This window comes from Pseudophryne corroboree, chromosome 7 (genome assembly GCF_028390025.1).
Source record: "Pseudophryne corroboree isolate aPseCor3 chromosome 7, aPseCor3.hap2, whole genome shotgun sequence".
Classification (NCBI taxonomy): Eukaryota; Metazoa; Chordata; class Amphibia; order Anura; family Myobatrachidae; genus Pseudophryne; species Pseudophryne corroboree.
In genome coordinates, this window is record NC_086450.1 from 47,274,662 (window position 1) to 47,300,416 (window position 25,755).

The 25,755-nt window shown below is 43.6% G+C and overlaps 1 protein-coding gene across 1 annotated transcript; it reads right to left on the reverse strand.

The window, feature by feature from the left end:
* Positions 1-2,885: 2,885 nt before the first annotated feature.
* Positions 2,886-7,988, reverse strand: LOC134944516 (uncharacterized). The gene is made up of 5 exons (XM_063933137.1): positions 7,856-7,988; positions 6,820-6,879; positions 5,425-5,512; positions 4,116-4,222; positions 2,886-3,488 (listed from the first exon to the last, which is right to left on the reverse strand). The coding sequence occupies exons 1-5, from the start codon at positions 7,941-7,943 to the stop codon at positions 3,172-3,174; spliced, it is 660 nt and encodes a 219-aa protein (XP_063789207.1). The 5' UTR covers positions 7,944-7,988; the 3' UTR covers positions 2,886-3,171.
* Between the last annotated feature and the right edge of the window lie 17,767 nt (positions 7,989-25,755).

A 25,755-nucleotide genomic window follows, 5' to 3' on the forward strand; every position in this document is an offset into this window, starting at 1 on the left:
GTGAGCCTGTTGCCAGCAGGTCTCACTGAAAATAAAAAACCTAAAACTAAACTTTCACTAAGAAGCTCAGGAGAGCCCCTAGTGTGCACCCTTCTCGGCCGGGCACAAAAATCTAACTGAGGCTTGGAGGAGGGTCATAGGGGGAGGAGCCAGTGCACACCAGGTAGTCCTAAAGCTTTACTTTTGTGCCCAGTCTCCTGCGGAGCCGCTATTCCCCATGGTCCTTACGGAGTTCCCAGCATCCACTAGGACGTCAGAGAAATAATTTTTAAGGGAAGCTAGAAGAGAAGCTTCTTGGTATAAGGAGATGTTAGGTAAATATAATCCTCCTAAAGCTCTCGGCAATACCATTTTAGAATGTGCCAACGAGGGATGTTTTGAAGATCAGACATATCTAGTCAATAAAGAAGAACAAGTCTGGAGGGCCTTTTTTGGGAAGTTATATGGGATCGTGCGGAACAGGTACATTAGTTTGGGTAGGAGAAACATTTTGAATGCAGCCATACGTCCTAGCCAGGAAACCTCATATGACACCCAGGATTTCGTTAGGGCCTCTAGTGTCACTATTAGAGGGGAAAGATTGGAAGTGAAGACATCAGGAGTATGGATGTTGATACCTAGGTATTTTATCGTGTTTTTCCGCCAATCATATGGGAAGGAGGATTGGAGGGCTGGCAGGGAGTGGGATAAGTTGATATGCAAGGCGTCAGTCCTTGTGATGTTGAGTTTATAGTAGGAAGCTAAGCTATAGGCATCTAAAGTACAGTTCAAGAGAGGAAGAGCAGTGGTGGGGTCAGAGATAAAAAGGAGAACGTCATCAGCAAAAAGACTTCCTTGCACAAAGCCAGTTTGGTTCGGGTGCACCAGCAATGGAAGAAATTGGTTGATACGTGTTGCAATCAGTTTGGCGTAAAGTTTGATATCACAATTGAGCAGTGCGATAGGGCGATAGTTGTGTACGTAGGCAGGATCTTTGCCGGGTTTGGGTATAGTGACTATACGTGCTTCTAGTAGTTCTGACGGGAGGGTACCTTGATCAGAGAATTTATTAAAAAGGTTAGTCAAATGGGGAGAAAGGATATCGTGAAATGTGGCATAAAAATCAGTAACAAACCCGTCTGGGCCTGGGGCCTTGTTACGGGGAGAGGTCTTAATAGCTGCGGAGACTTCAGCAGTAGTCCATGGGGCATTAAGTGCAGACAGTTGCTCCTGGGTGAGAGTGGGAAAAGAAAGATTGTTTAGAAAAGAGAAAATAGAAAGGCGGGTAGGCTGAGGGGCTGAGGAGTCAGCTAGTAAATTATAAAGTTTGGCTAAGTCAGGGCCGGATTAAGCCTTGGGGGTGCCCCGGGCACTTAACACAAGAGAGTCCCCGGTGGAAGGCAGGGGAGTGTATTTTAGATTGTGCATATCCCCAACATGACCCATTCCAGGAGGGACAAAATGCTCTCTACCTGGACTTCCTTCTTAATATATGATTGGTGTCACCTGTGTTGAACTATTTAATAGATAAGAAAGGTGCTTCACCACAGGTGATTGCAATCATAACTTAAGTTAGCATGTTATCCCTCCAGGACTGGGTCATGTTAGGTTGTATGGATTGTGTATATTACATTTAATCCAATGGGGTATATTTAGAGGGACCATATTATCCCTTTTACCTGGGACGCTCATGAAATGTACGCTTGAAGTCAGCCAGCCACAGAACCTGTGTAATTCATGAGCGTTCCAGGTAAAAGGTATAATATGGTCACTCTAGGTATATCAGATTTAAACTAATAGTTGAATAATGCCAGGTTACATAGGACCCAGACACCCAGGCAGAGAGGAGGAGAAGCTGGATCCTTGTGTCACTTACAGCTTTCTCCACCCTCCTATCTCTCCTCTGGTCAGAAAGCTCAATCAGTAGCTCATAAAACCTGATACTCTGCCTGGGATCAGTACGAAATCCCGCCAGACGGGATCCCTCTGGTCGGAATACCGACAACGGGATCCCAACCAGCTCAATCCCGACAGGGGGGTGAGCGCAACGCAGCCCTTTGCGAGCCCGGTGCTTTACTACACTCGGCACACTTATTTATTCTCCCTCTATGGGTGTCGTGGACACCCATAGTGGGAGAATATGTCGGGATTGTGCCGTTTGGGATCCCGGTGTCAGTATTTTGACTGCCGGGATTCCGTCCGGCAGGATCTTGACCGCATCCCCTCTACCTGCAATGCATACCGCCGTGCTCGCAGTATATACTGCCCTGCTCACATTCTGGCTATCTGGCTCTGCTACTGCGTGAGAGGGAAAGCTAGCAATGTCAATGTGCTCTGGCTGGGGGGGCCCCTAACAAAGGGGGGCCCAGGGTACTGTATTCAGATGTGTTCTCATAAATCTTGCCTCAACGTCGGGCACCTTTTTTTATGAAAATGCATCTTATTTGCGTTGCTATGTGGCTAGGATGCACAAGCAGCTTCTGCTGATTAAAATTATATATAGCATGCCTATATACTGTGTGAGACTATGGCTGTATCTGCATATAAAATTCTACACATAGAATATAGGCATGCCGCATATCATTTTAATCAGCAGAAGCTGCTGGTGCCCCTATGCATATTAAATGCCCCAGGCAATTGCTTAGTTTGCCTATGCCTATGGCCGACTCGGGTGCTGACTACCTGATCCCAGGGCTGCAAAAATCGTACCCTAGCAATCAGGTCTGAATTACCCCTTAATTGCTCCATAGTTAATACAAAGTTGTGCCAATTAATCCTTTCCTAGCTCAATGCTTGATGCCCTTGTGTGCTGTTTTCCAATGCCTTAAAGTCTATGTTTTCAATGTACAAATACACAAAAGTGCCCAAGAAGATCTTTATTCATTTAGGCAAATTTTTTATGTTAACCACCAGCACTCAGAATGGATAAGAAGCCACAGCAGAGACCAGCTCCACGTAGCTCAGCACTAGAGTGCGGTGTCAGCGGCAGTACCAGGAATGACAGAGAGACCAGCAGGAGGCCTCCAAGATGTTTGCAGTCTGATCACGATGGTCAGTGCCACAGTATCCAAGGCAGGACCGGCCAGGAGAATGTAATAGGCACCATCAAGCCTCTGAAGCCAGAAACAGCCGAGCATCCAGAAAATCACCACAGGACAGGGTGTTAATGCCGTCCTTCCTGAACGGTGATTTTTAGCGCCTCATTTTTTTGATGAATTTGGGCGCCTTCAGTTTCTGGACGATCTTTGGTGCTTTCGGCACCAATTTTTTTACATTCAGCTTCTGGATGGGCTTCTTTAAGATCTTCTTTATTGATGGTTTTTGTTCTTTCTTCATCTGCCTGGGGTCCTTTCTCCCGTTGCGTACGATGTTATGACGCCCCGCTACATGGTGTTTCTGGCGGTGGTCTCTCTGATGATGTCCCATCTCGTGTTTCACATGGTAGTGATCTTTTCCACGGGGTTCTTCATCTTCATCATCATCATCGTCCAATTCCAGGTATCTGTGTGCTGTTGACCATGAAAGAAATCACAAGAAAATGTTAATACCGAACTACAAAAAACATTGACTATTCTAGACTTAGTTATGAAGCTATAATAAAGCAGGAGTGATGTCATCATGTGTAATATAAAGCACTGTCCTAATATCAAGTAAAATAAAATAAATATTTTCTCCATGTTACTGATTTGGTGGCACCGTGGGCCCTACTAAGGGTTGGACACACGCCCAAGTGCTAGAAGGTACTGCATGCTGTATGAGCTACTGTATCTTGCCTGACAGAGCTATAAATTATAGCTTCAGTAATAAAGGATAAAAAAAGTCATCCCTTCCAAACTACAAGTATCAGCAAAAACATACTGGTAGATCCTGTGTATTTGTGTGAGTGATAAGACATTACTGTAAGGTGTGTAAGCTCCAGTGGTGCAGGGACTGATGTGAATGATTGTATAGAACACAACTGAGGGCGCCCCTGGTGGCTGCCTTACGCTCTGTAGTAATGTGATATGTAAATTAGTAACTATACAGAATTATTACTGATAGTTGTAGTGAGACAAGTGCGCAGTGCAGGTGTCGGCTCTCTCAGTATAAGAAATACCGGGCAGTGACATCTTTATAGTAGTAATATGTATAATTACCTCGCTGGGGTAGATGTTGCTGCATTAGTGTCTCAATGTCATGTTGCACTACTCCGTAAATCAGCCGGTGGAAGGCGTTACTCAGACACTCCTTTAGTGCTTGGAAGCTGAAATGTAACAATAAGGAGAAGCTGTCAGGGTATAATAGTGCACAGAGCGCAGCCCAGAGACCTGTTCCCCCGATGTATCCATCACTGAGCCATAATTCTCATTCTCTTTCTACTCAAGTTCTGCCATATTCATAGTCTAACTTATTGCTCTAATGACGTTCTGCAATTCCCATAATAACACCTTCACTGAAGTGATTAGAAATGATTGTTATTTCATTTTCAGTATTCCAATGCAATAGATGGTCATAAACAACCCCGGAATATAATGTATACTGACAATTGCATTGTGTATACAGTGTACTTTGTAATTGGTCAAAGAGGAAAAGTCTGGATATTTTCAGCTTCAAACGGGCACTAAAACAAAATCACACATCTTCCTCAGAGCCTACCACCCATCCCTCATCCTAATTCTGTTGCTCCCTCCGCCCCTCTCCTACTCTTCTCCCCAGGTCACCCACCAACTCTTCACCTCTCCCCTAAGCATATAAGTTCTCACAGGCAGGACCCTTCTTCCTCATGTATCATCGCTAGCACTATCCTCACTTCCAGTGATACTTGTCTCTTGTCTTCTACTCCCTTTAAGCGGCTCTGACTCTGTGTGTGCTCACCCTTCACTAGGTACAGACTCAATGGGGGGAATTCATTTGTTTTGTGGGTGCCCAAATGTTATGGGTATCCACCGGAGCAATTCAATTCTTCACCTCTATGGGTACACAAGCCCCGTGTAAGCAGCCATTAGTTCTGTCCTCTGAGGTCTTAAACCACTACTGCTCTATATACAGTATACTTAGAAACCTCATCATTTACAAATAATCTAGGACTCCCATATGACCAGACTTTGCCCATAAAATAACCCCATACTTCCTCATACATCCCAGATAGGTGATAAGGTAAATAAATAGATGTCTCCTCCTGTGCTATACGAGGCAGCTATTTTATGGGTTAAACCAAAATGCCCAGGAATGCAGCCTATCCATTCACTGGTTACCAATGGTGTCACTGAGGCACCTGATGAGTAATATTCATGAGGCAATGGGTCCTGTTGAGGTGTTAGGCTTCATCCTTATGAATATTGGTTATATACACAAAATGGCTTCCTCCATCATGTGTAAGTGACAAGTACTTCAGGAAAAGTAAATATTTGAGGTTAGAGCACATATGTAATGTAATATAATGTGTACAGAATATTAGTAACTTACTATGCAGTACAGCAAAGGCACATTCCGGCAAGTATCACTAGTCCAATGAAACCGATGATGGTACCCACGGTTTTCCAGTCCAGTGTAACTGTTCAGGAAAGAAAGACAGATGAGAGACGCACGTGAGAAACGTTACATGTAGAGACATTGGATATGGGGAATTATTACACTTATGGCGTATTCAATTAGCCGCGGTAATTTACCACTGCTAATAGACTCACCTGGTGCCCCAATGCCAGCGCTTAACAGGGCTAATTGCATACCCCCTTAGAGAGACAGATCACATCGGTATCCGGACTCCAGATCGACAGCAAAAACGGCAATCGACGGCAATTGGTCGACAAACCTTAGGTCGATATGGACAAAAGGTAGACAGGAACGAGGTCGACATGGAAAAAGGTCGACATGAGTTTTTCACGATTTTTTTCTTTTTTGGAACCTTTTCATACTTAACGATTGGAACGGTAATCTGTGCCAAACTAAGCGGTAGCGGAGCGAAGGCACCATGCGCGGGGACGCGGTGCACTAATTGGGGTTCACTCTACGAAGAAAACGACCAAAAAAAAAACCTCATGTCGACCTTTTTCCATGTCGACCTTGTTCCTGTCGACCTTTTGTCCATTTCGACCTTTTGTCCATGTCGACCTAAGGTGTGTCGACCAATTGGCGTCGACCTAATGTTTGTCGACCTTTTTGCTGTCGATCCTGAGTCCCAGACCCGATCACATCAGTAAGGCTGAGATGTGTAAGCTGCCTACATAATGCATGCTGTGATACTGCCACTGATATCTGTCAATTGGCCGGGTATCACAGCACGTGTCGTCTGAGAACAGCTGAGGTGCTGATAATGAGCCTATCGCAAGGGGACAATGCGCACATGACTGCTGCCGGCCTATCGCGTGTGGTTATTTATGGCCAGGATAATAATGGCTGACTCCTGTGTAATTTAGAAGCTGACCAGTAATCCTGTCACAGGGCCGTGTATGAGACAGTGACATGTACAGGCCTATGTGTGCCGCCTGCAGAGCTGTACTGCTGCCTGAGGCGCCTCTCTGACACACACTGCTATAACCATCCATAGAGGGAGTATGTAACTATAGGGGACTAATAATGTCATTCCCAGCCAACACGGTAAATATCTTCATTTACACTTATACATTAAGGCAGGCATTCCCAACCACGGTCCTCAAGGCACACTAACAGTGCAGGTTTTAGTGATATCCAGGCTGCAGCACAGATGGTTAAATCAAAATAACTGAGCTACTAATTAAGTCACCTGTGCTGAAGCCTGGATATCACTAAAACCTGCACTGTTGGTGTGCCTTGAGGACCGTGGTTGGGAAAGCCTGCATTAAGGGAATTGGTGCAGAGCAACAAATACAACAATTACTGTACCTTGATGCCAATCAAAGCTCCTCGATTGAGCAGCTTGCGCCAATGGCGCCTCTGCCGAGCCTTTAAAAATAAACAGAAAGACATACATTATACATATGTGTGTGTGTGTCTTTATTAAGAAGGTCACGTGTGTATTACTTAGACATTACATAACTACAGAGTATTCTGTGACCCAGTGATGTAATAGTGCATGGAGACTCACAAGAGAGCATTTCACAGCGAGAGATTAATTATCTATCTATCTATCTGTCTATGATGTCATAATGATGTCATAATGCCGCCTGTGACCTACTGCATGGAGCCAGATAGCTGGGATTAGGCTCAATATGCGTATGGTGTGTTTTAAATGGCTCTATCTATCTATCTATCTATCTATCTATCTATATATCTATCTATCTATCTATCTATCTATCTATCTATATCTATTCTATACATCTATCTATCTACACACTGTATTTATATTATTTTCTCTGTAGTAATAATAAAACATCCTATAAATACTAGACACAGAATAAAGAAAACCCGGACACAGGAATGAAGGATTGTTGATGCTTTTGCTCTGGCAGCGACATTATACGATAGTGTTACCAGAACAGGAATTACATCGGTACTTATATCGCAGCGACACGTAATGTGGGCGGGTAAATGCTGTGATAAATACATACAGAATAAGAGGGGTGTTGGAAGCTGGCGCTCCCTAAGATACCCCACACGGTGTAAAGAAGGAAATAAGAGACAGTGTAGTGTATATATAATAATAACATAACACTTGTCTGTGTGATAAAGTGACGGGTGTTCAATCTTCTTTTTTCAAATTGCCATTATGTAAATCATAGTAACATGTATAATACTGCAATATGTTTAAAAAGAAATGACATATATTTATGTACTTATAATAATAATAATACGATAACAACAATAAATAGGGCGGGCGCATCAGCCATAGGGCTCTGCTATGATAATTGGCCTGTAATCCTATATCATTTTGTTTTTGAATCCTTACTAATAGAAAGTCCTAGATATAATTCTCCCTTACCTTCAGATGGATATATAGGCCGGCCTTGGGTCCCCATGGTGAGCAAGCTCACCAGGAGAAAAATAGCAAAAAGAATAATCTTCATCATTCTTCTCAACTTCGTCCTTAGACGACAACGACTACTTCACCTATCAAAGCCGCACCTCCCAGCAGCAGCAATTTATTACCACCTAGTGTCTGTGATGTCATAATGCCACCTGTGACCTACTGCATGGAGCCAGCTAGCTGGGATTAGGCCCAATAGGCTTATATGGTTTGTTTTAAAATTGTTGACAAAACTGAAAATATGTATGTTTTACCTCCACCCGTTGTCATAAAATGCAATATAAATGGAGTGATTAATAAAATGCTCTCTGTACTGTCTGGCAGTCACAATAACACTCTCTGTATTGTCTGTCGGTCACACTAATGCTCTCAGTATTGTCTGGAGGTCACAGCTGTCACTAATATGATCATAGTATTGTGTAGCGGTCACTAATATGCTCTAAGTAATGTGTGGCGGTCACTAATATCCTCTAAGTATTGTGTAGGAGTCATTAATATGCTCTTAGTATTGTGTAGCAGTCACAAAAATGCTCTCCATATTCTCTGGTGGCCACAAAAATACTCTCGGTACCAATGGGTTAATAATTCATAGGTTAGCGGGAAATGAACTGTAACTGGACGGGGTGTGCCGAGTCACACAATATAACTAATTTCATAGGAATGTCATGTACATGTCGTTCATTTTGCAAAGTGAAAGAGTCGGCATAGGGGTACACCAAATGTTTCTGCCCAGCACAGGGCAAGGCCATCCAGCATTATAAGGGCCGTCCTGCGTTGCGATTGCATTAAAAAAGTGGTAGTCCAAATATTTGGGCGCAGTGCCACCTTCTTTCACCTCGCAGCGGCTGTGGTTGACGTCATGTGGCCGCCCCTAAAATGGTCCAGTCACACCTTCATTTTCTGGCACACGCCCCCGCAATGCTGCAATGCCACCGCCCCCTGCCACCTGCCTCTATCCACCAAAATGAGATTGCATCCTCCTGGGTTTCGATCGCATTTTATCCTATGCGCACGCACGTTTGCAATGCTGCACACGCACAGACAGGTAAATCAGCTGGTCTGCATGTACGCAGCAACTGCTGCTGAATAAGCTACAACTGTATGCATTATTGTGCCGCAGGATTTAAAACAACACATTTTTCGTTGCGGCAAGTCCCGGCATTTTGGGGTTGGAATATATAAACATTGGAGATGTGTGTAGTCTCGTGTTTTGGTTCTAATTTTATCATTGTGTTTTGGTTTTGCAAAGCCACTTTCAAGTGTTTTGGTTCGGAATTCGGATTAAAACAACGGTTTTGGATTTCTTAGAAATGGATAAAAAAAACTAAAATCATGTCATGCAATCCAAAACCCTGATATCCAGATTTAGAATCCAAATTTTTAACCACTGGGAGGTCCGAACCTGGACTCGGCTCGGTTCCACAAAATTCGGGTAGTTCAGATTTCAAAAGAACCAAATTGCACACCTCTAATAAATATGTAAGTGACCGCTCTTACCTGACAAATCTGGTTGGGCGTCAGTAGAAGCCTCTAGTGCTAATTGATATTTCTATTATTAGGATTTAATTAAACACAAAATACTGTCAGTAATGCATATACAGTCAGGGCCGGCAACAGAAATCTTGGGGCCCGCTACACCAATAACTCCCACAGTCCCCCTCGACTCCCCCCCCCCTTTTAAAGCAGAAGGTGGTTTTGGATCTGGAATTAAAAAAAAAAAAAAAAACATAAAAAGAGCTATGGGCCCAATGCAGACCTGATCGCAGCAGCAAATTTGTTAGCTAATGAGCAAGACCATGGGGGTCATTCCGAGTTGATCGCTCGCTAACAGTGTTTAGCAGCCGTGCATACGCTAAGCCGCTTCCCTCTGGGAGTGTATTTTGGCTTAGCAGAAGTGCGAACGAAAGGATCACAGAGCGGCTACAAAAAAGAATTGTGCAGTTTCAGAGTAGCTCCAGACCTACTCAGCACTTGCGATCACTTCAGACCATTCAGTTTTGGATTTGACATCACGAATACGCCCTGCGTTCGCCCAGCCATGCCTGCGTTTTTCCTGGCACGCCTGCGTTTTTTCGAACACTCCCTGAAAACGGTCAGTTGACACCCAGAAACGCCCACTTCATGTCAATCACTCTGCGGCCAGCAGTGCGACAGAAAAGCTTAGCTAGACCTTGTGTGAAACTACATCTGCATTGTGAAAGTACGTCGCGCGTGCGCATTGCGCCGCATACGCATGCGCAGAAGTGCCTTTTTTTGCATCATCTCTGCGCAGCGAACATTTTCAGCTAGCGATCAACTCGGAATGACCCCCCATGTACACTGCAGGGGGGGGGGGGAGATATAACATGTGCAGAGAGAGTTAGATTTGGGTGGATTATTTTGTTTCTGTGCAGGGTAAATACTGGCTGCTTTATTTTTACATTGCAATTTAGATTTCAGTTTGCACATGTTATACCTGCCCCCCCCCCTGCAGTGCACATGGGGCTTAATTCAGATCTGATCGCTGCTGTGCGTTTTTGCACAGCGGGCGATCAGATCTGAATGGCGCATTCGTATGCACTGCACTGTGTCGGTGCGTCACACAGCTGCAACGGGCATCGGCGCCCTGTGACGAGATGGTGCGAAAAATCCATTTGCACGGGCGATCGCAAGTAGATTGACAGGAAGAGGCCATTTGTGGATGGCAACTGACCGTTTACTGGGAGTGTCAGGGAAAACGCAGACGGGATCACCTGGATACAAACAGAGCTGCTACGAGCTTTAAGAAAAATCATTTCCCGTTCTTTATCTGAGAGTGAGTGACCCAAATCTATTTCCCAAGCTGAGGAAAATAGGGGAAGGGTCTGTGAGGTAGCAAATTGTAACAGCTTATACAAGGTGGAAATCATGTGTGTCGGGTTATTTTGAGCAACACAAAGTTTCTTGAATGACGTCAATTCTCTAGAAGCATGGAAGACCCTACCACCTGAGTTCAAGAAGTGTCTGACTTGCAGATACTTCCAAAAATAACAAAAATGGAATATTCCATTTTGTAGCAATATCTGAGAATTGTTTAACTCCCGACGGAGTCGTCAGCTGGCCGACCCTGAAAAGCCCCTCCATCGTCCATGTACTAAAGTGGGAGAGAGTGAATACCAGCGTGAACTCCACATTAGCTAGAAAAGAGGTCAAAGGGCCGAAGATGGAAGAAATATGGGGCCATCTACGCGATGTCTTCCAGAAACAGAGAGTAGGAGAAATAGTTGGGTGCGCAAAGGAAGGCTTAGGGAGGGGATGGAGCCAGGGAAAAATGTCTGAGTATTGCTGCATATATAGGGCTTCCCAATCCACCCATTGTTTACACTTCCAATTCCTAGTCCAGTCCAAGATTCTATAAAGCAATATTGCATGGTAATATATCTTCATATCTGGCAATTGAAAACCTCCTCGCCGAATAGGTCTCGTAATAACATTACAGCTTATCTGGGGCCTTTTACGGAACCATACAAATTGTTGTATTAGCGATTGTGTGGACCGGAACCAGGAGTGTGGAACTCCTATCAGTAAAGTTTTAAGAATATATAACAGTTCAGGGAGAGTATTCATCTTGACCAGACACATTGCAGACACATCAGAATCAGGCCCAAAGTCACAGCCACTATTGCAAAAGCTTCCACCTCTGAATCGGACCCTTAATACAAATGCTGCCACCATATGCAACGTGGGGATCACTTAGCTTTTTCTTCCTTCCCTTCTCTTCATCTTAATAACATGTTATCCCTCCAGGACTGGGTCATGTTAGGATGTATGGATTGTGTATATTACATTTAATCCAATGGGGTATATTTAGAGTGACCATATTATCCCTTTTACCTGGGACGCTCATGAAATGTACGCTTGAAGTCAGCCAGCCACAGAACCTGTGTAATTCATAAGCGTCCCAGGTAAAATGTATAATATGGTCACTCTAGGTATATTAGATTTAAGCTAATAGTTGAATAATGCCAGGTTACATAGGACCCAGACACCCAGGCAGAGAGGAGGAGAAGCTGGATCCTTGTGTCACTTACAGCTCTCTCCACCCTCCTATCTCTCCTCTGGTCAGAAAGCTCAATCAGTAGCTCATAAAACATGATACTCTCCCTAGGATCAGTACGAAATCCCACCGGACGTGATCCCTGTGGTCGGAATACCGACACCGGGATCCCAACCGGCTCAATCCCGACAGGGGGGTGAGCGCAACGCAGCCCTTTGCGGGCCCGGTGCCTTACTACGCTCAGCACACTAATTTATTCTCCCTCTATGGGTGTCGTGGACACCCACAGTGGCAGAATATGTCGGGATTGTGCCGGTCGGGATCACGGTGTCGGTATTTTGACTGCTGGGATTCCGTCCGGCGGGATCTTGACCGCATCCCCTCTACCTGCAATGCATACTGCCGTGCTCGCAGTATATACTGCCCTGCTCACATTCTGGCTATCTGGCTCTGCTACTGCGTGAGAGGGAAAGCTAGCGATGTCAATGGGCTCTGGTTGTGGGGCCCCTAACAAAGGGGGGCCCAGGGTACTATATGCCCTGCAATCCCCCCTTAATCTGGCTATGCCGCAGTACACATGGGGAGAGATGTGTGTTGAGCGATCTGTCAATCTGGCACCGGCGACAGTGACGCGCGGGCCCGTCCATCGCTATCGCTGTGGGGCATACACACGAGAGATCTGTGCTTAAAATATAAGCAATCTGGACAGATTGCCTAGATTATAAGAACGGATCTCTCTGTGTGTACCCCCCTTAAGAGAAAAGTGTAACATAGAGCGATGCGGCAAAATCAACATTTTTATGCGTTATTTTGCCATGGGATTTAAAACAACCATTTTTTTCTTTAAAACAAATCCTGGTATTTGGGGTTGAATTATACTAATATTAGAGATGTGCGCAGTCTCGTGTTATGGATTTAGTTTTAATTAGTTGTAATTTTATCATGGTGTTTTAGTTTTGGTTTTTAGTTTTGGTTTTGCAAAACCACCCTCAAGTGTTTTGGTTCGGAAATCAGATTGAAAAACGAATCTTGGGTTATGCATTTTGTGGAGATGTATAAAAACAGCTAAAATCATGTCATGCACCCAATCCTAAACCCTGAAATACAGATTTAAAATCCCAAAACCCCAGTGTCTGGGCTTCAAAAAATAATACATAAATAAGCCCCTTTATGGAAAACAATGTCCATCTTTGGGACAATATATTACCAGTTCCATAGTGAAGTCTTCAACCCTCAAGCAAAATATGGATCCAAAGGGAGACAATATGAAGTTCTTGAGGCAATCTCTGCTTTCAGGAACGGGCTGACGCATTTCACTGTTGTAGCTTGAAGCTTTATCAAAGGCCTCAGGAAGGCCACTGCACCACAAAACTGGTAATATGCAGTACCATCCCAAAGCTGGACATTGTTTATTTGTAGCCCTCACCTTTATATAATAGACTAATTGGAGGTTAAAGAAATGTTCCTGATATTGACTTGATCCATCTGCTGACTCATCTGTTTACATATACCTACATACAAAGTCCTTTTTATATGTACATATATCTATGAATTTGTCTTCACATTTTATTAATATACTTTAATGTACTGTATTTTACTAATAAACACTATGGTTTTGCATTACATCCATAATAATCTATATTTTATACACATGAAAAAGCCCAGAAAGGGGCGAAATGCGTTGGTCCACTGTACTTTTTGTTATGCTCTAATATTTGACTGGTTTTATTCAATATGGACTTATGAATTGCTGGTGACACTGGCTAATACTGGGGTAAGGACATCCATCCAAACACCATTGGACACAAATGAGCAATCTTATATAACCCATTGGTGACTGGAAGTATTATACGGAGTCCTTGTTTAGAAGAAGCTGCCACTACTCGGAGGGCTTGAGAGATCTGAGAGCCGCTCGGGAGAGGAGTGGAATCCGGTATGCACAATTAATAGTAAGAATATGTATATTCATTTTTATATCTACTACACTATTAGGTGCTTGTCTCATCTCTACTTTTACCAGATTCATACACGGACTATTCCATCAGTTCACTGATACACTGAGCAGCCACCTATCAAGTGTCTATAGGGAGTGCCGTGACATATACACTACTGAGTGGATACCTGACGGGAGAACATTGCTGACTAAATATATATCACCTGATACGCATTTAGGGGGTAATTCAGACCTGATTGCTACTGTGAGTTTTCGCAGAGCGGGCAATCAGATCTGAACTGCGCATGCATATGCACCGCAATGTGCCGGCGTGTCGGATGAGTACACCGGGCATTGGTGCCTAGCGACGGGATGGTGCGAAAAAAGCGATCGCACGGGCGATCGCAAGGTGATTGACAGCAAGAGGCCATTTTTGGGTGGCAACTGACCGTTTTAATGGAGTGTTCAGAGAAAAGCAAGAGGGACCAGGCGTTTGGAGGGAGGGCGTCTGACATCAACTCCGGCCACAATCACCAGCAATCCATCGCAGCGGCAGAGTAATTCCTGGGCTGAGCAGTGACTGCACAAACTGATGTTTGTGCAGCTCTGCTACAAATGCAAATGCACACATGCACACCACTTTTCCCCTCCCCCTGTAGGCGGGGACTACCTGATCCCAGGGCTGCAAAAATCGCACCCTAGCAATCAGGTCTGAATTACCCCTTAATTGCTCCATAGTTAATACAAAGTTGTGCCAATGAATCCTTTCCTAGCTCAATGCTTGATGCCCTTGTGTGCTGTTTTCCAATACCTTAAAGTCTGTGTTTTCAATGTACAAATACACAAAAGTGCCCAAGAAGATCTTTATTAATTTAGGCAAATTTTTGATGTTAACCACCAGCACTCAGAATGGATAAGAAGCCACAGCAGAGACCAGCTCCACGTAGCTCAGCACTAGAGTGCGGTGTTAGCGGCAGTACCAGGAATGACAGAGAGATCAGCAGGAGGCCTCCAAGATGTTTGCAGTCTGCGCACGATGGTCAGTGCCACAGTATCCAAGGCAGGACCGGCCAGGAGAATGTAATCGGCACCATCAAGCCTCTGAAGCCAGAAACAGCCGGCATCCAGAAAATCACCACAGGACAGGGTGTTAATGCCGTCCTTCCTGAACGGTGATTTTTAGCGCCTCATTTTTTTGATGAATTTGGGCGCCTTCAGTTTCTGGACGATCTTTGGTGCTTTCGGCACCAATTTTTTTACATTCAGCTTCTGGATGGGCTTCTTTAAGATCTTCTTTATCGATGGTTTTTGTTCTTTCTTCATCTGCCTGGGGTCCTTTCTCCCGTTGCGTACGATGTTATGACGCTCTGCCACATGGTGTTTCTGGCGGTGGTCTCTCTGATGATGTCCCATCTCGTGTTTCACATGGTAGTGATCTTTTCCACGGGGTTCTTCATCTTCATCATCATCATCGTCCAATTCCAGGTATCTGTGTGCTGTTGACCATAAAAGAAATCACAAGAAAATGTTAGTACCGAACTACAAAAAACATTGACTATTCTAGACTTAGTTATGAAGCTATAATAAAGCAGGAGTGATGTCATCATGTGTAATATAAAGCACTGTCCTAATATCAAGTAAAATAAAATAAATATTTTCTCCATGTTACTGATTTGGTGGCACCGTGGGCCCTACTAAGGGTTGGACACAAGCCCATGGTAAGAATATGCTGTTCTACATTGTACATGTGCAGAAACGCGCACATTATGCCTGGAGTGGGGGACCTGATGTGGGCAGGAATAATCTCTGTACAGTAGGGTGTATATACTGTATGTACTGTAAGTGTAATACTCCCCCTGGAGGTGCTAGAAGTTACTGCATGCTGTATGAGTTACTGTATCTTGCCTGACAGAGCTATAAATTATAGCTTCAGTAATAAAGGATAAAAAAAAATCATCCCTTCCAAACTACAAGTATCAGCATGCGCTGACAAAAACATACTGGTAGATCCTGTGCATTTGTGTGAGTGATAAGACATTACTGTAAGGTGTGTAAGCTCCAGTGGTGCAGGGACTGATGTGAATAGTTTTATAGAACACAACTGAAGGCGCCCCTGGTGGCTGCCTTACGCTCTGCAGTAATGTGATATGTAAATGAGTAACTATACAGAATTATTACTGACAGTTGTAGTGAGACAAGTGTGCAGTGCAGGTGTCGGCTCCCTCAGTATAAGAAATACCTGGCAGTGACATCTTTGTAGTAGTAATGTGTATAATTACCTCGCTGGGGTAGATGTTGCTGCAGTAGTGTCTCGATGTCATGTTGCACTACTCCGTAAATCAGCCGGTGGAAGGCGTTACTCAGACACTCCTTTAGTGCTTGGAAGCTGAAATGTAACAATAAGGAGAAGCTGTCAGGGTATAATAGTGCACAGAGCGCAGCCCAGAGACCTGTTCCCCCGATGTATCCATCACTGAGCCATAATTCTCATTCTCTTTCTACTCAAGTTCTGCCATATTCATAGTCTAACTCATTGTTCTAATGACGTTCTGCAATTCCCATAATGATACCTTCACTGAAGGTGATTTATAAATCGTTTTTTCATTTTCAGTATTCCAATGCAATAGATGGTCATATAAAACCACGGAATTTAATGTATACTGACAATTGCATTGTGTATACAGTGTACTTTGTAATTGGTCAAAAAGGAAAAGTCTGGATATTTTCAGCTTCAAACGGGCGCTAAAACAAAATCACACATCTTCCTCAGAGCCTACCACCCATCCCTCATCCTAATTCTGTTGCTCCCTCCTCCCCTCTCCTACTCTTCTCCCCAGGTCACCCACCAACTGTTCACCTCTCCCCTAAGCATATAAGTTCTCACAGGCAGGACCCTTCTTCCTCATGTATCATCGCTAGCACTATCCTCACTTCCAGTGATACTTGTCTCTTGTCTTCTACTCCCTTTAAGCGGTTCTGACTCTGTGTGCTCACCCTTCACTAGGTACAGACCCAATGGGGGGAATTCATTTGTTTTGTGGGTGCCCAAGTGTTATGGGTCTCCACCGGAGCAATTCAATTCTTCACCTCTATGGGTACACATGCCCCGTGTAAGCAGCCATTAGTTCTGTCCTCTGAGGTCTTAAACCACTACTGCTCTATATACAGTATACTTAGAAACCTCATCATTTACACATAATCTAGGACTCCCATATGACCAGACTTTGCCCATAAAATAACCCCATACTTCCTCATACATCCCAGATAGGGGATAAGGTAAATAGATGTCTCCTCCTGTACTATACGAGGCAGCTATTTTATGGGTTAAACCAAAATGGCCAGGAGTGCAGCCTATCCATTCACTGGTTACCAATGGTGTCACTGAGGCACCTGATGAGTAATATTCATGAGGCAATGGGTCCTGTTGAGGTGTTAGACTGCATCCTTATGAATATTGGTTATATACACAAAATGGTTTCCTCCATCATGCGTAAGTGACAAGTGCTTCAGGAAAAGTAAATATTTGAGGTTAGAGCACCTATGTAATGTAATATAATGTGTACAGAATGTTAGTAACTTACTATGCAGTACAGCAAAGGCACATTCCGGCAAGTATCACCAGGCCGATGAAACCGATGATGGTACCCACGGTTTTCCAGTCCAGTGTAACTGTTCAGGAAAGAAAGACAGATGAGAGAGGCACGTGAGAAACGTTACATGTAGAGACATTGGATATGGGGAATTATTACACTTATGGCGTATTCAATTAGCCGCAGTAATTTACCACTGCTAATTGACACACCTGGTACCCCAATGCCAGCGCTTAACAGGGCTAATTGCATACCCCCCTTAGAAAGACAGATCACATCAGTAAGGCTGAGATGTGTAAGCTGTCTACATACTGTATGCTGTGATACTGCCGCTGATATCTGCCAATTACAGCACGTGTCGCCTGAGAACAGCTGAGGTGCTGATAATGAGCCTATCGGATGGGGACAATGCGCACATGACTGCTGCCGGCCTATCACGTGTGGTTATTTATGGCCAGGATAAGAATGGCTGACTCCTGTGTAATTTAGAAGCTGACCAGTAATCTTGTCACAGGGCCGTGTATGAGACAGTGACATGTACAGGCCTATGTGTGCCGCCTGGAGAGCTGTACTGCTGCCTGAGGCGCCTCTCTGACACACACTGCTATAACCATCCATAGAGGGAGTATGTAACTATAGGGGACTAATAATGTCATTCCCAGCCAACACGGTAAATATCTTCATTTACACTTATACATTAAGGGAATTGGTGCAGAGCAACAAATACAACAATTACTGTACCTTGATGCCAATTAAAGCTCCTCGATTGAGCAGCGTGCGCCAATGGCGCCTCTGCCGAGCCTTTAAAAATAAACAGAAAGACATACATTATACATATGTGTGTGTTTGTGTGTCTTTAAGAAGGTCACGTGTGTATTACTTAGACATTACATAACTACGGAGTATTCTGTGACCCAGTGATGTAATAGTGCATGGAGACTCACAAGAGAGCATTTCACAGCGAGAGATTATCTATCTATAAATCTATCTATCTATCTATCTATCTATCTATCTATCTATCTATCTGCAGCAATTTACTACCACCTAGTGACTATGATGTCATAATGCCGCCTGTGACCTACTGCATGGAGCCAGCTAGCTGGGATTAGGCCCAATAGGCTTATATGGTTTGTTTTAAAATTGTTGACAAAACTGAAAATATGTATGTTTTACCTTCACCCGTTGTCATAAAATGCAATATAAATGGAGTGATTAATAAAATGCTCTCTGTACTGTCTGGCAGTCACAATAACACTCTCTGTATTGTCTGTCGGTCACACTAATGCTCTCAGTATTGTCTGGAGGTCACAGCTGTCACTAATATGATCATAGTATTGTGTAGCGGTCACTAATATGCTCTAAGTAATGTGTGGCGGTCACTAATATCCTCTAAGTATTGTGTAGGAGTCATTAATATGCTCTTAGTATTGTGTAGCAGTCACAAAAATGCTCTCCATATTCTCTGGTGGCCACAAAAATACTCTCGATACCAATGGGTTAATAATTCATAGGTTAGCGGGAAATGAACTGTAACTGGACGGGGTATGCTGAGTCACACAATACAACTAATTTCATAGGAATGTCATGTACATGTCGTTCATTTTGCAAAGTGAAAGAGTCGGCATGGGGTTACACCAAATGTTTCCGCCCAGCACAGGGCAAGGCCATCCAGCATGATAAGGGACGTCCTGCATTGCAATTGCATTAAAAAAGTGGTAGTCCAAATATTCGGGCGCAGTGCCACCTTCTTTCACCTCGCAGCGGCTGTGGTTGACGTCATGTGGCCGCCCCTAAAATAGTCCAGTCACACCTTCATTTTCTGGCCCACTCCCCCGCAATGCTGCAATGCCACCGCCCCCTGCCACCTGCCTCTATCCACTGATAAAGCCAAATATTTATCTTATTTAAAACACTCTAAAAGGTTAAAGAACACAGTACGCAATTGACGTATGGAATACCGTAAGAGTACGCACGTTGCGTATCAAACGCTTAGCCGTGGTCGAGACGCACGAGCGGCACGTTCGCTCACGGCTTAGAGCGTACAGGCAAGCACGCTATAGGCTGCCGACTAACGTAATGATACGCTATCAGCGTAGCGGATGCTCGGGACCACGAGGAGATCACAAACGGCGCTGATGCTCACAGTGTTAAACCTTTTTAACTATACCATAAACAATGTACATATACTGTAAACTCTTGTGCAGTGATAAGATGTAAATGCAACACAGTGTAACCTTGTTAGTTTAAAAGCTGTATGAGCGTATGTGACGCTCAGAGAACCCCTTAGCAATATAATAAACAGTCAAATACCGGTCTAAGGGTCTAACGCCTTTTAAGGAAATGAATGAACGTTCAAAAAGAATAATACAATACAAGTTATACACTACCAAAATAACATAGAATATCTAACCAAGTAACTACACATAAAATACAATAAAGATACAATTACTTTTAAAGGGGGAAAGGGGAGAGAGAGAGAGAAAGTGAGAGAGAACGAGAGAGAATGGCTTATAACAATAAAGACAATATGATTGCAGAGAAACTTACGCACAAAGGGAAACAATCGCATGCGCCTTCTGGATATCCAGCTCCCGATTATCAGCAATGAGAACCGTTGAAGAGAATAGAGAGCTGGCCCAGATCGGCTTGTCCTTTTATACACTACACACAATACAGTACAATGGTCCCTATATTCTTATTGTTCATTGGACACAGGAATTCGTCTTCGCATTATAACAAAGGGTCATAGGTTGATTCATACAGGTGGGCTGTGACTATTTCAAACTGCTCAGGTGGGAGGGAAACTGGGTTTCCCGCCGCATGGGTAATAAAGTGCAAAATACAGTAAATGTTCATAAACTTCTTATGTCCATAACTATTCGCACGAGCGATTAATCCGCTTCAAACCAACACCAGAATATTGCTAATTAAATACTCTTCCGATGGATACTAAACACCACTGTATAACCCCTGTCTGACCCTTCGTATCAAACAAAGAGGGATCTCTTTGTCTATGAACATGCTACATTAACTAAACTTTCAGATTCTATCAAAGGGACCATAATCTACAAAATACATTATATGGTTAAAATATGTAACGATTGAGTCGCCCGCTAGACGCACATAAACTCTACCGTAAATGCGCATACCGTGCGCCTGCGGGTGCACGCAACAGCGAGTATGCGCACGCACGGGAGAGCTCATGCACTCGCAGCAGGCACTCGCATGAGGTGCATATATGGCAGTGTGTAGCGTGATATTTTTCTGACTTTGACAGTCCACCCTTTGGCAGTCACCAATAACTGCCACTTTCTAAAACATTTCAAAAAGAGAAAAATATATGTCATGTATAATACATTTCTATGATTGGGTAGAGGAGGAGAGGAGAAGGTAGGAAAAGGGTATGACCTAGTGAGATAGCAGAAGCATGTGTGTATGAATCCATGTTTGGGGGGTCATGTATCATCGTGCCGTACGTGTTTTAAATCAAGCTTCGAGGTATTGCGAAGTATACATTTGAATTCCTTCTTATCCCGTGGTACGGGTCTGTGGATGGGCTGTCAAACTTTACCGAGCTCTCTTCGGCTTTTGGTTGCAACAAAATGGGGGGAGCACATTTTAGTTGATGATACATGAATGGGGGAATATGTGAGTGCTGATATCTGTGCCTATATTCCCTATCGACTATGTGTGTCATTACCTGAAGGTTGTAGAGATGAAGATAAAGAACAATTATGGTAAATGCAGTGATAAACTATGTGAGTTTAATATACATTTGCCGATTGAGGTCTTGTCTTGTGTCTTGTCTTGTCTCGATGTACATGTTGACTGTAGTCTCTTTGTGCTTTTGCCAATAAACGCAAGCAAAGCTTTATCAATGTCCATAGACTTACAAAAAGTGTTGGGCTAGCGTAAAATTAAAGGTACTAGGGATATGGGGGTCTATGGCATAGTCCATCAGTTGTCTGTGTAAAAGGTTGTCAAATTCTTCTTCCAGGCGGATGTCTTTTTACCTTGGAGGAAAACAAAGGAGAAACGGGTGAAAGAAACGGACCGTGGAATCACATTTTCATCACAACATTGTCTCTATCGTTGGGTCATAAATCACATCAGTCGTTGTTATTACAGTATCTTCACTCCTTAAACTCATCACTCGGGCGCTACGTTTACACTTTGTTAAAACCCGAACGCATCTAAATATCAGACCGACTAATATGATGACACCCAGAACACACAAAAGGAATTTCCCTACATCCATGATAATACCTTGGGTCCATTCTCCTAAACCAGAGAACCAATTTCGTGGGTTCAACCATGACACCCAACTGGTCAGCTCATTACCCACAGCGGCAAGGGTGAGATTGTGTTTCCTTCGGAACTCCCATTTTAATTGCAAAATGTCATCCATCTTTTTGTCTATGACCTCGACCGGGTCCTCGGTGCTGTTGGTAATATATGTGCAGCACTTTATTCCATACTGAGTCGCTAGGGTAACACAATACCCACCTGTCACAGCTGTGAGATAATTGAGAATCATCCTATGCTGAACCAGCTCTGTTTTATAAGCTTGGAGCTCCCTTCCAGTATACCTGAATGTGTCATCATACATTTCAGTGATGTTGTCTAATAAATTTGCAAGCGCAGATATATATTTATAATTTATCACTCCTCTGGCGGTACGAGTGATATCTAACGCGATTAGGAATTGAATCCCGGTGGATTCACTGATCAGGTCAGAGGCCGGATGCTCTGTTCTCTCTATCAGGTGCCGTTTAACGATGTGCTCGTAATGAGTGTGAGTATAAGGAGCTTGGGCACTGCGGTGAATATCTTTCATTTTCGTATGTGATACAGTCATTACTTCAGGCAGTACTTTTCCAAAATAACATAACCCTTCTGAGTTTGGGGCAAGCCACTTATACGCCTTCCTCCCGCATATGAAATATGCATCATCGGGGAGAACATATGGGACGGAGTAGGACATAACCATATTACACATTTTCCATATGAAATTTCCTAACCCTAATTCTCCCATCTGTTTAGTACACGTATCGGTTTGTACGATGTGTGCACAGTATCCTGGTGATACCTCTCCAACTCTCATGGTCCTACTTCCTAGGGTATACCTATATCGGAAATATTTTCCACTACCGGCTATGTGGCGTATAAGTTCTGTATCTGTTGGCATTCTATCGGCTCTGTATGAAAAGGTCATGGTTTGGTTATTCCATGACACTTCCCAATTTCCCGGCTTTCGGGGATTGGAAATGTTAAAACATACTAGGGATCTATCCACATGATATTGGTGGAGCTTCAAACTAGGAGGACTGGAGATATTAAACCTCCTGTCCACCGGTCTCCCACCACTTAGCTCAAGTACCTCCCCTATAGTTAACGGGAAGGGCACTAATCCTGATTTGCTATGGCCTTGAGGTACTTGAGAGCATACCCAACAATCTGTCTGATTTAACACTTTACCCACTAAGGAGTGATAGTCACTCAATGGATGCCGGTCCATGTGGATATTAAAACTGGATTGGCATTTCTTGATGCACCCATCCTCAACTACACTGTCACAGAGTCTACAGATACAGTTCTCTTCAGCTAACAGGTTTTCACAACGGTTACAAATAACATGGCTGCTAGATCGTTTCCGGTACTCGCCTTTTCTCGGTGGTTGTGTTGCTATTGGAAATTTACACCTCCGTCTCAGTCATCAGAAACCTTTCTGGATCCTTTCTCGACCTCACTGGTACTCTCACCGAAACAGACTGCTCTGGTCAACATCATGGTCAACAGGAAAACACGGATCACAGTCTCTTGAGGCGAGTCCATCTTACAGGAGGAGAAAGGAGAAATTTGTAATGGGGGTACAGGAAAACAGTTTGAGGGGGAGAGAAACTTGTTACGATAATTAGTTCTCTAGTCTTGTTGTTCTTCTTGTTCTGCTGTCATCTCAAAGGTGCTGTCTCTCAGTCTTCCAAACGAACACTCCGGTGATACAATATTCCTTCCAAACCAGCGATCTTTCTGTAAGGAGCAAAAATCTTGCATCACCATTTGTCTAACTGATGTGTGACATACCATCTTTAAAACATGAAAACATGAGTGAGAAGAGAGAAAACAAAAAAAAACAAAAGAGAGAGAGAACAATTCATATATATATATATATATATATATATATATATATATATATTACATAAACCAACAATAAACAACAACAGGAAAAAACATTTTTCAAACATTGTAAAACATTGTTCATCAGGCTGTCATATCTACATGTCCAATGGTATCCTTGCGCAGTCCCTCCCACCAGCACCTCCATACTCCACCCTTTGTATCTGGCCAGGATACATTGATGCGGGTAGGTCATGCTGGGGTTTGGTAGACTTCTGCAAGGACCAAGTAGCTATGCAATGTTTGAGTCCTGCCGATGACTGTCAGAGATGGGGAAAAAGAAATCATTTCACAGATACATTACAAATTTTACCCGGTCATTCCTGTGTCCTCAAGGAATGACCTCCCAACTTGTTAACAATAACCTCAGGCTTACCATCAGTCCTAATGATCACCTTTCCTGACTACATATCATGGGTGTGGGCCAAAATTCTTCCTATCTGATCCCTGGTTACAATTTGGTGTGTCATAACTTTGCTCATTTCTTTGTCTAGGGGGTCTGACTTTATGTGGGCTGTTGCAGTTGCTGGCATAATGCCCTTCTCTTTTACAACGATAACAAATCCTTGAGTTCCTCCATGTGCCAATGGCCTGGGGTTTTGGTTGATTTGATGTCTCCTCTAATGCTTGGATGCCCATCGCCATCAACTGCTCTTCCTGTGTTTCTCTGGTTCTTTGACTATTATGGTCATGTCGTTGTCTAGGGGGTGTATATACCTTATGTGTGTTCTTAGACCTACAATCTCGTGCAACATGACCTTCTCTTAAGCAGTTGTAACAGCTTTTCACCTTTGACTTACCCTCCGGAATCTGGGGCTTCTTTGTTTCCCTGTGCTTGCTGATGCTTTGCTCATGCCCAACAGCAGAGTCCCTTAATGCAGTTACTGATTTATCTCTCCAGTATGGATTGGTGATCTGTATCCTTGCTCTCAACACTTCCTTTAAACCATCCATTAGCACAGATACTACCACTTCTCTGTGCGGTGCACTTGTTTCGATGTTTTCTATACCTGTATACCTAGTCATGTCGTGCAATGCCCGGTGGAAATAATTAGAAGTACTTTCACCTTTGCTTTGTCTTATGGAGAAGATTTTGTTCCACTCGACAATGGCTGGGAAATATATTTCTAACTGTCGGTTGATCTGCTTAATACATTCCTGATTGTGTTCCTCCGTACAAGGTACCTCTGTGTCTAATTTACAATCAGCAATAAATTTCGCAGATTCAACACTGGAGGGCAAACATGCCCTCAGCACTGTCCGCCAATCTTTGTTGGTGGGTTCTGTTGAGTTTCCTTGTTCTTTAATAAATCTCTGACATGCAACTAAATCTTCCCTGGGATCAGGGAATTCAGACATGATTGATCTTAATTCTGTCCGGGACCAGGGACGGCGCATTGCACTGTCCTTGATGGGAATGATTCCCTGATCGTCAGTCTTCCCATTGGGGACTGTGATCACCCTGATAGGGCTAAATTCAATTACATCACCTTGTGTTGGTCTTACAATATGGGGTACATTTGTTTGTGCGTGATATATAACATTGTACGTACCTGTGGACACGACCTCACCTGACCCTCCGTTAGGGGGTTTGATTACTGCCTTTACCGATTTGGTCGCGTCCACCTGGATGTCTTGTGTGATGGCTGCTGGAAAAGGTGCCGACATCGTGCTGGGCTCACGTTCTTGCTTGTAGTCCTGAGGGGAGTTTGACATGGGGTGCGACTTGCACAGGTTAACATTTGTAATTTTTACACTTTCATTTTCATAAACATTATTACATTTGTTACTTTCATTCTTAATACAGTTACTAAGTGCATTTTTATCGTACCCTATTGCGCCATTCTCTGCAACCATAATCCTCTCCATTGCCATGTCTCTCTTCCCAAGGTGAGAGTCAGATATGTAAGTTAAGTTTCGTTGTATTTCACTTTCCTTTTGCCATAACTTTAAACAATCATAATGTTCGATCCGTCTCTTTGCTGATTTAATGAGACATATCCTTGTCCTTAGATTTTGTAACACATCTGGGCCAAAGCTACCTACCCGGGGAAACTTCTCCCCGTCATGCACAGTCATTCTTTCCCATTCATCACATAAAACCTCTGTGTGTGAACCGTCCTTGCCGACCCGATTGGCC

Coding starts and splice junctions, on each gene's coding strand:
- LOC134944516 (XM_063933137.1), bottom strand. CDS start 7,943: ATGATGAAGATTATTCTTTTTGCTATTTTTCTCCTGGTGAGCTTGCTC. Junction 4,223..5,424: donor TGCCTTTGCTGTACTGCATA/GTAAGTTACTAA, acceptor GTTACATTTCAG/CTTCCAAGCACTAAAGGAGT. Junction 3,489..4,115: donor GCAACATCTACCCCAGCGAG/GTAATTATACAT, acceptor CATGGTCAACAG/CACACAGATACCTGGAATTG.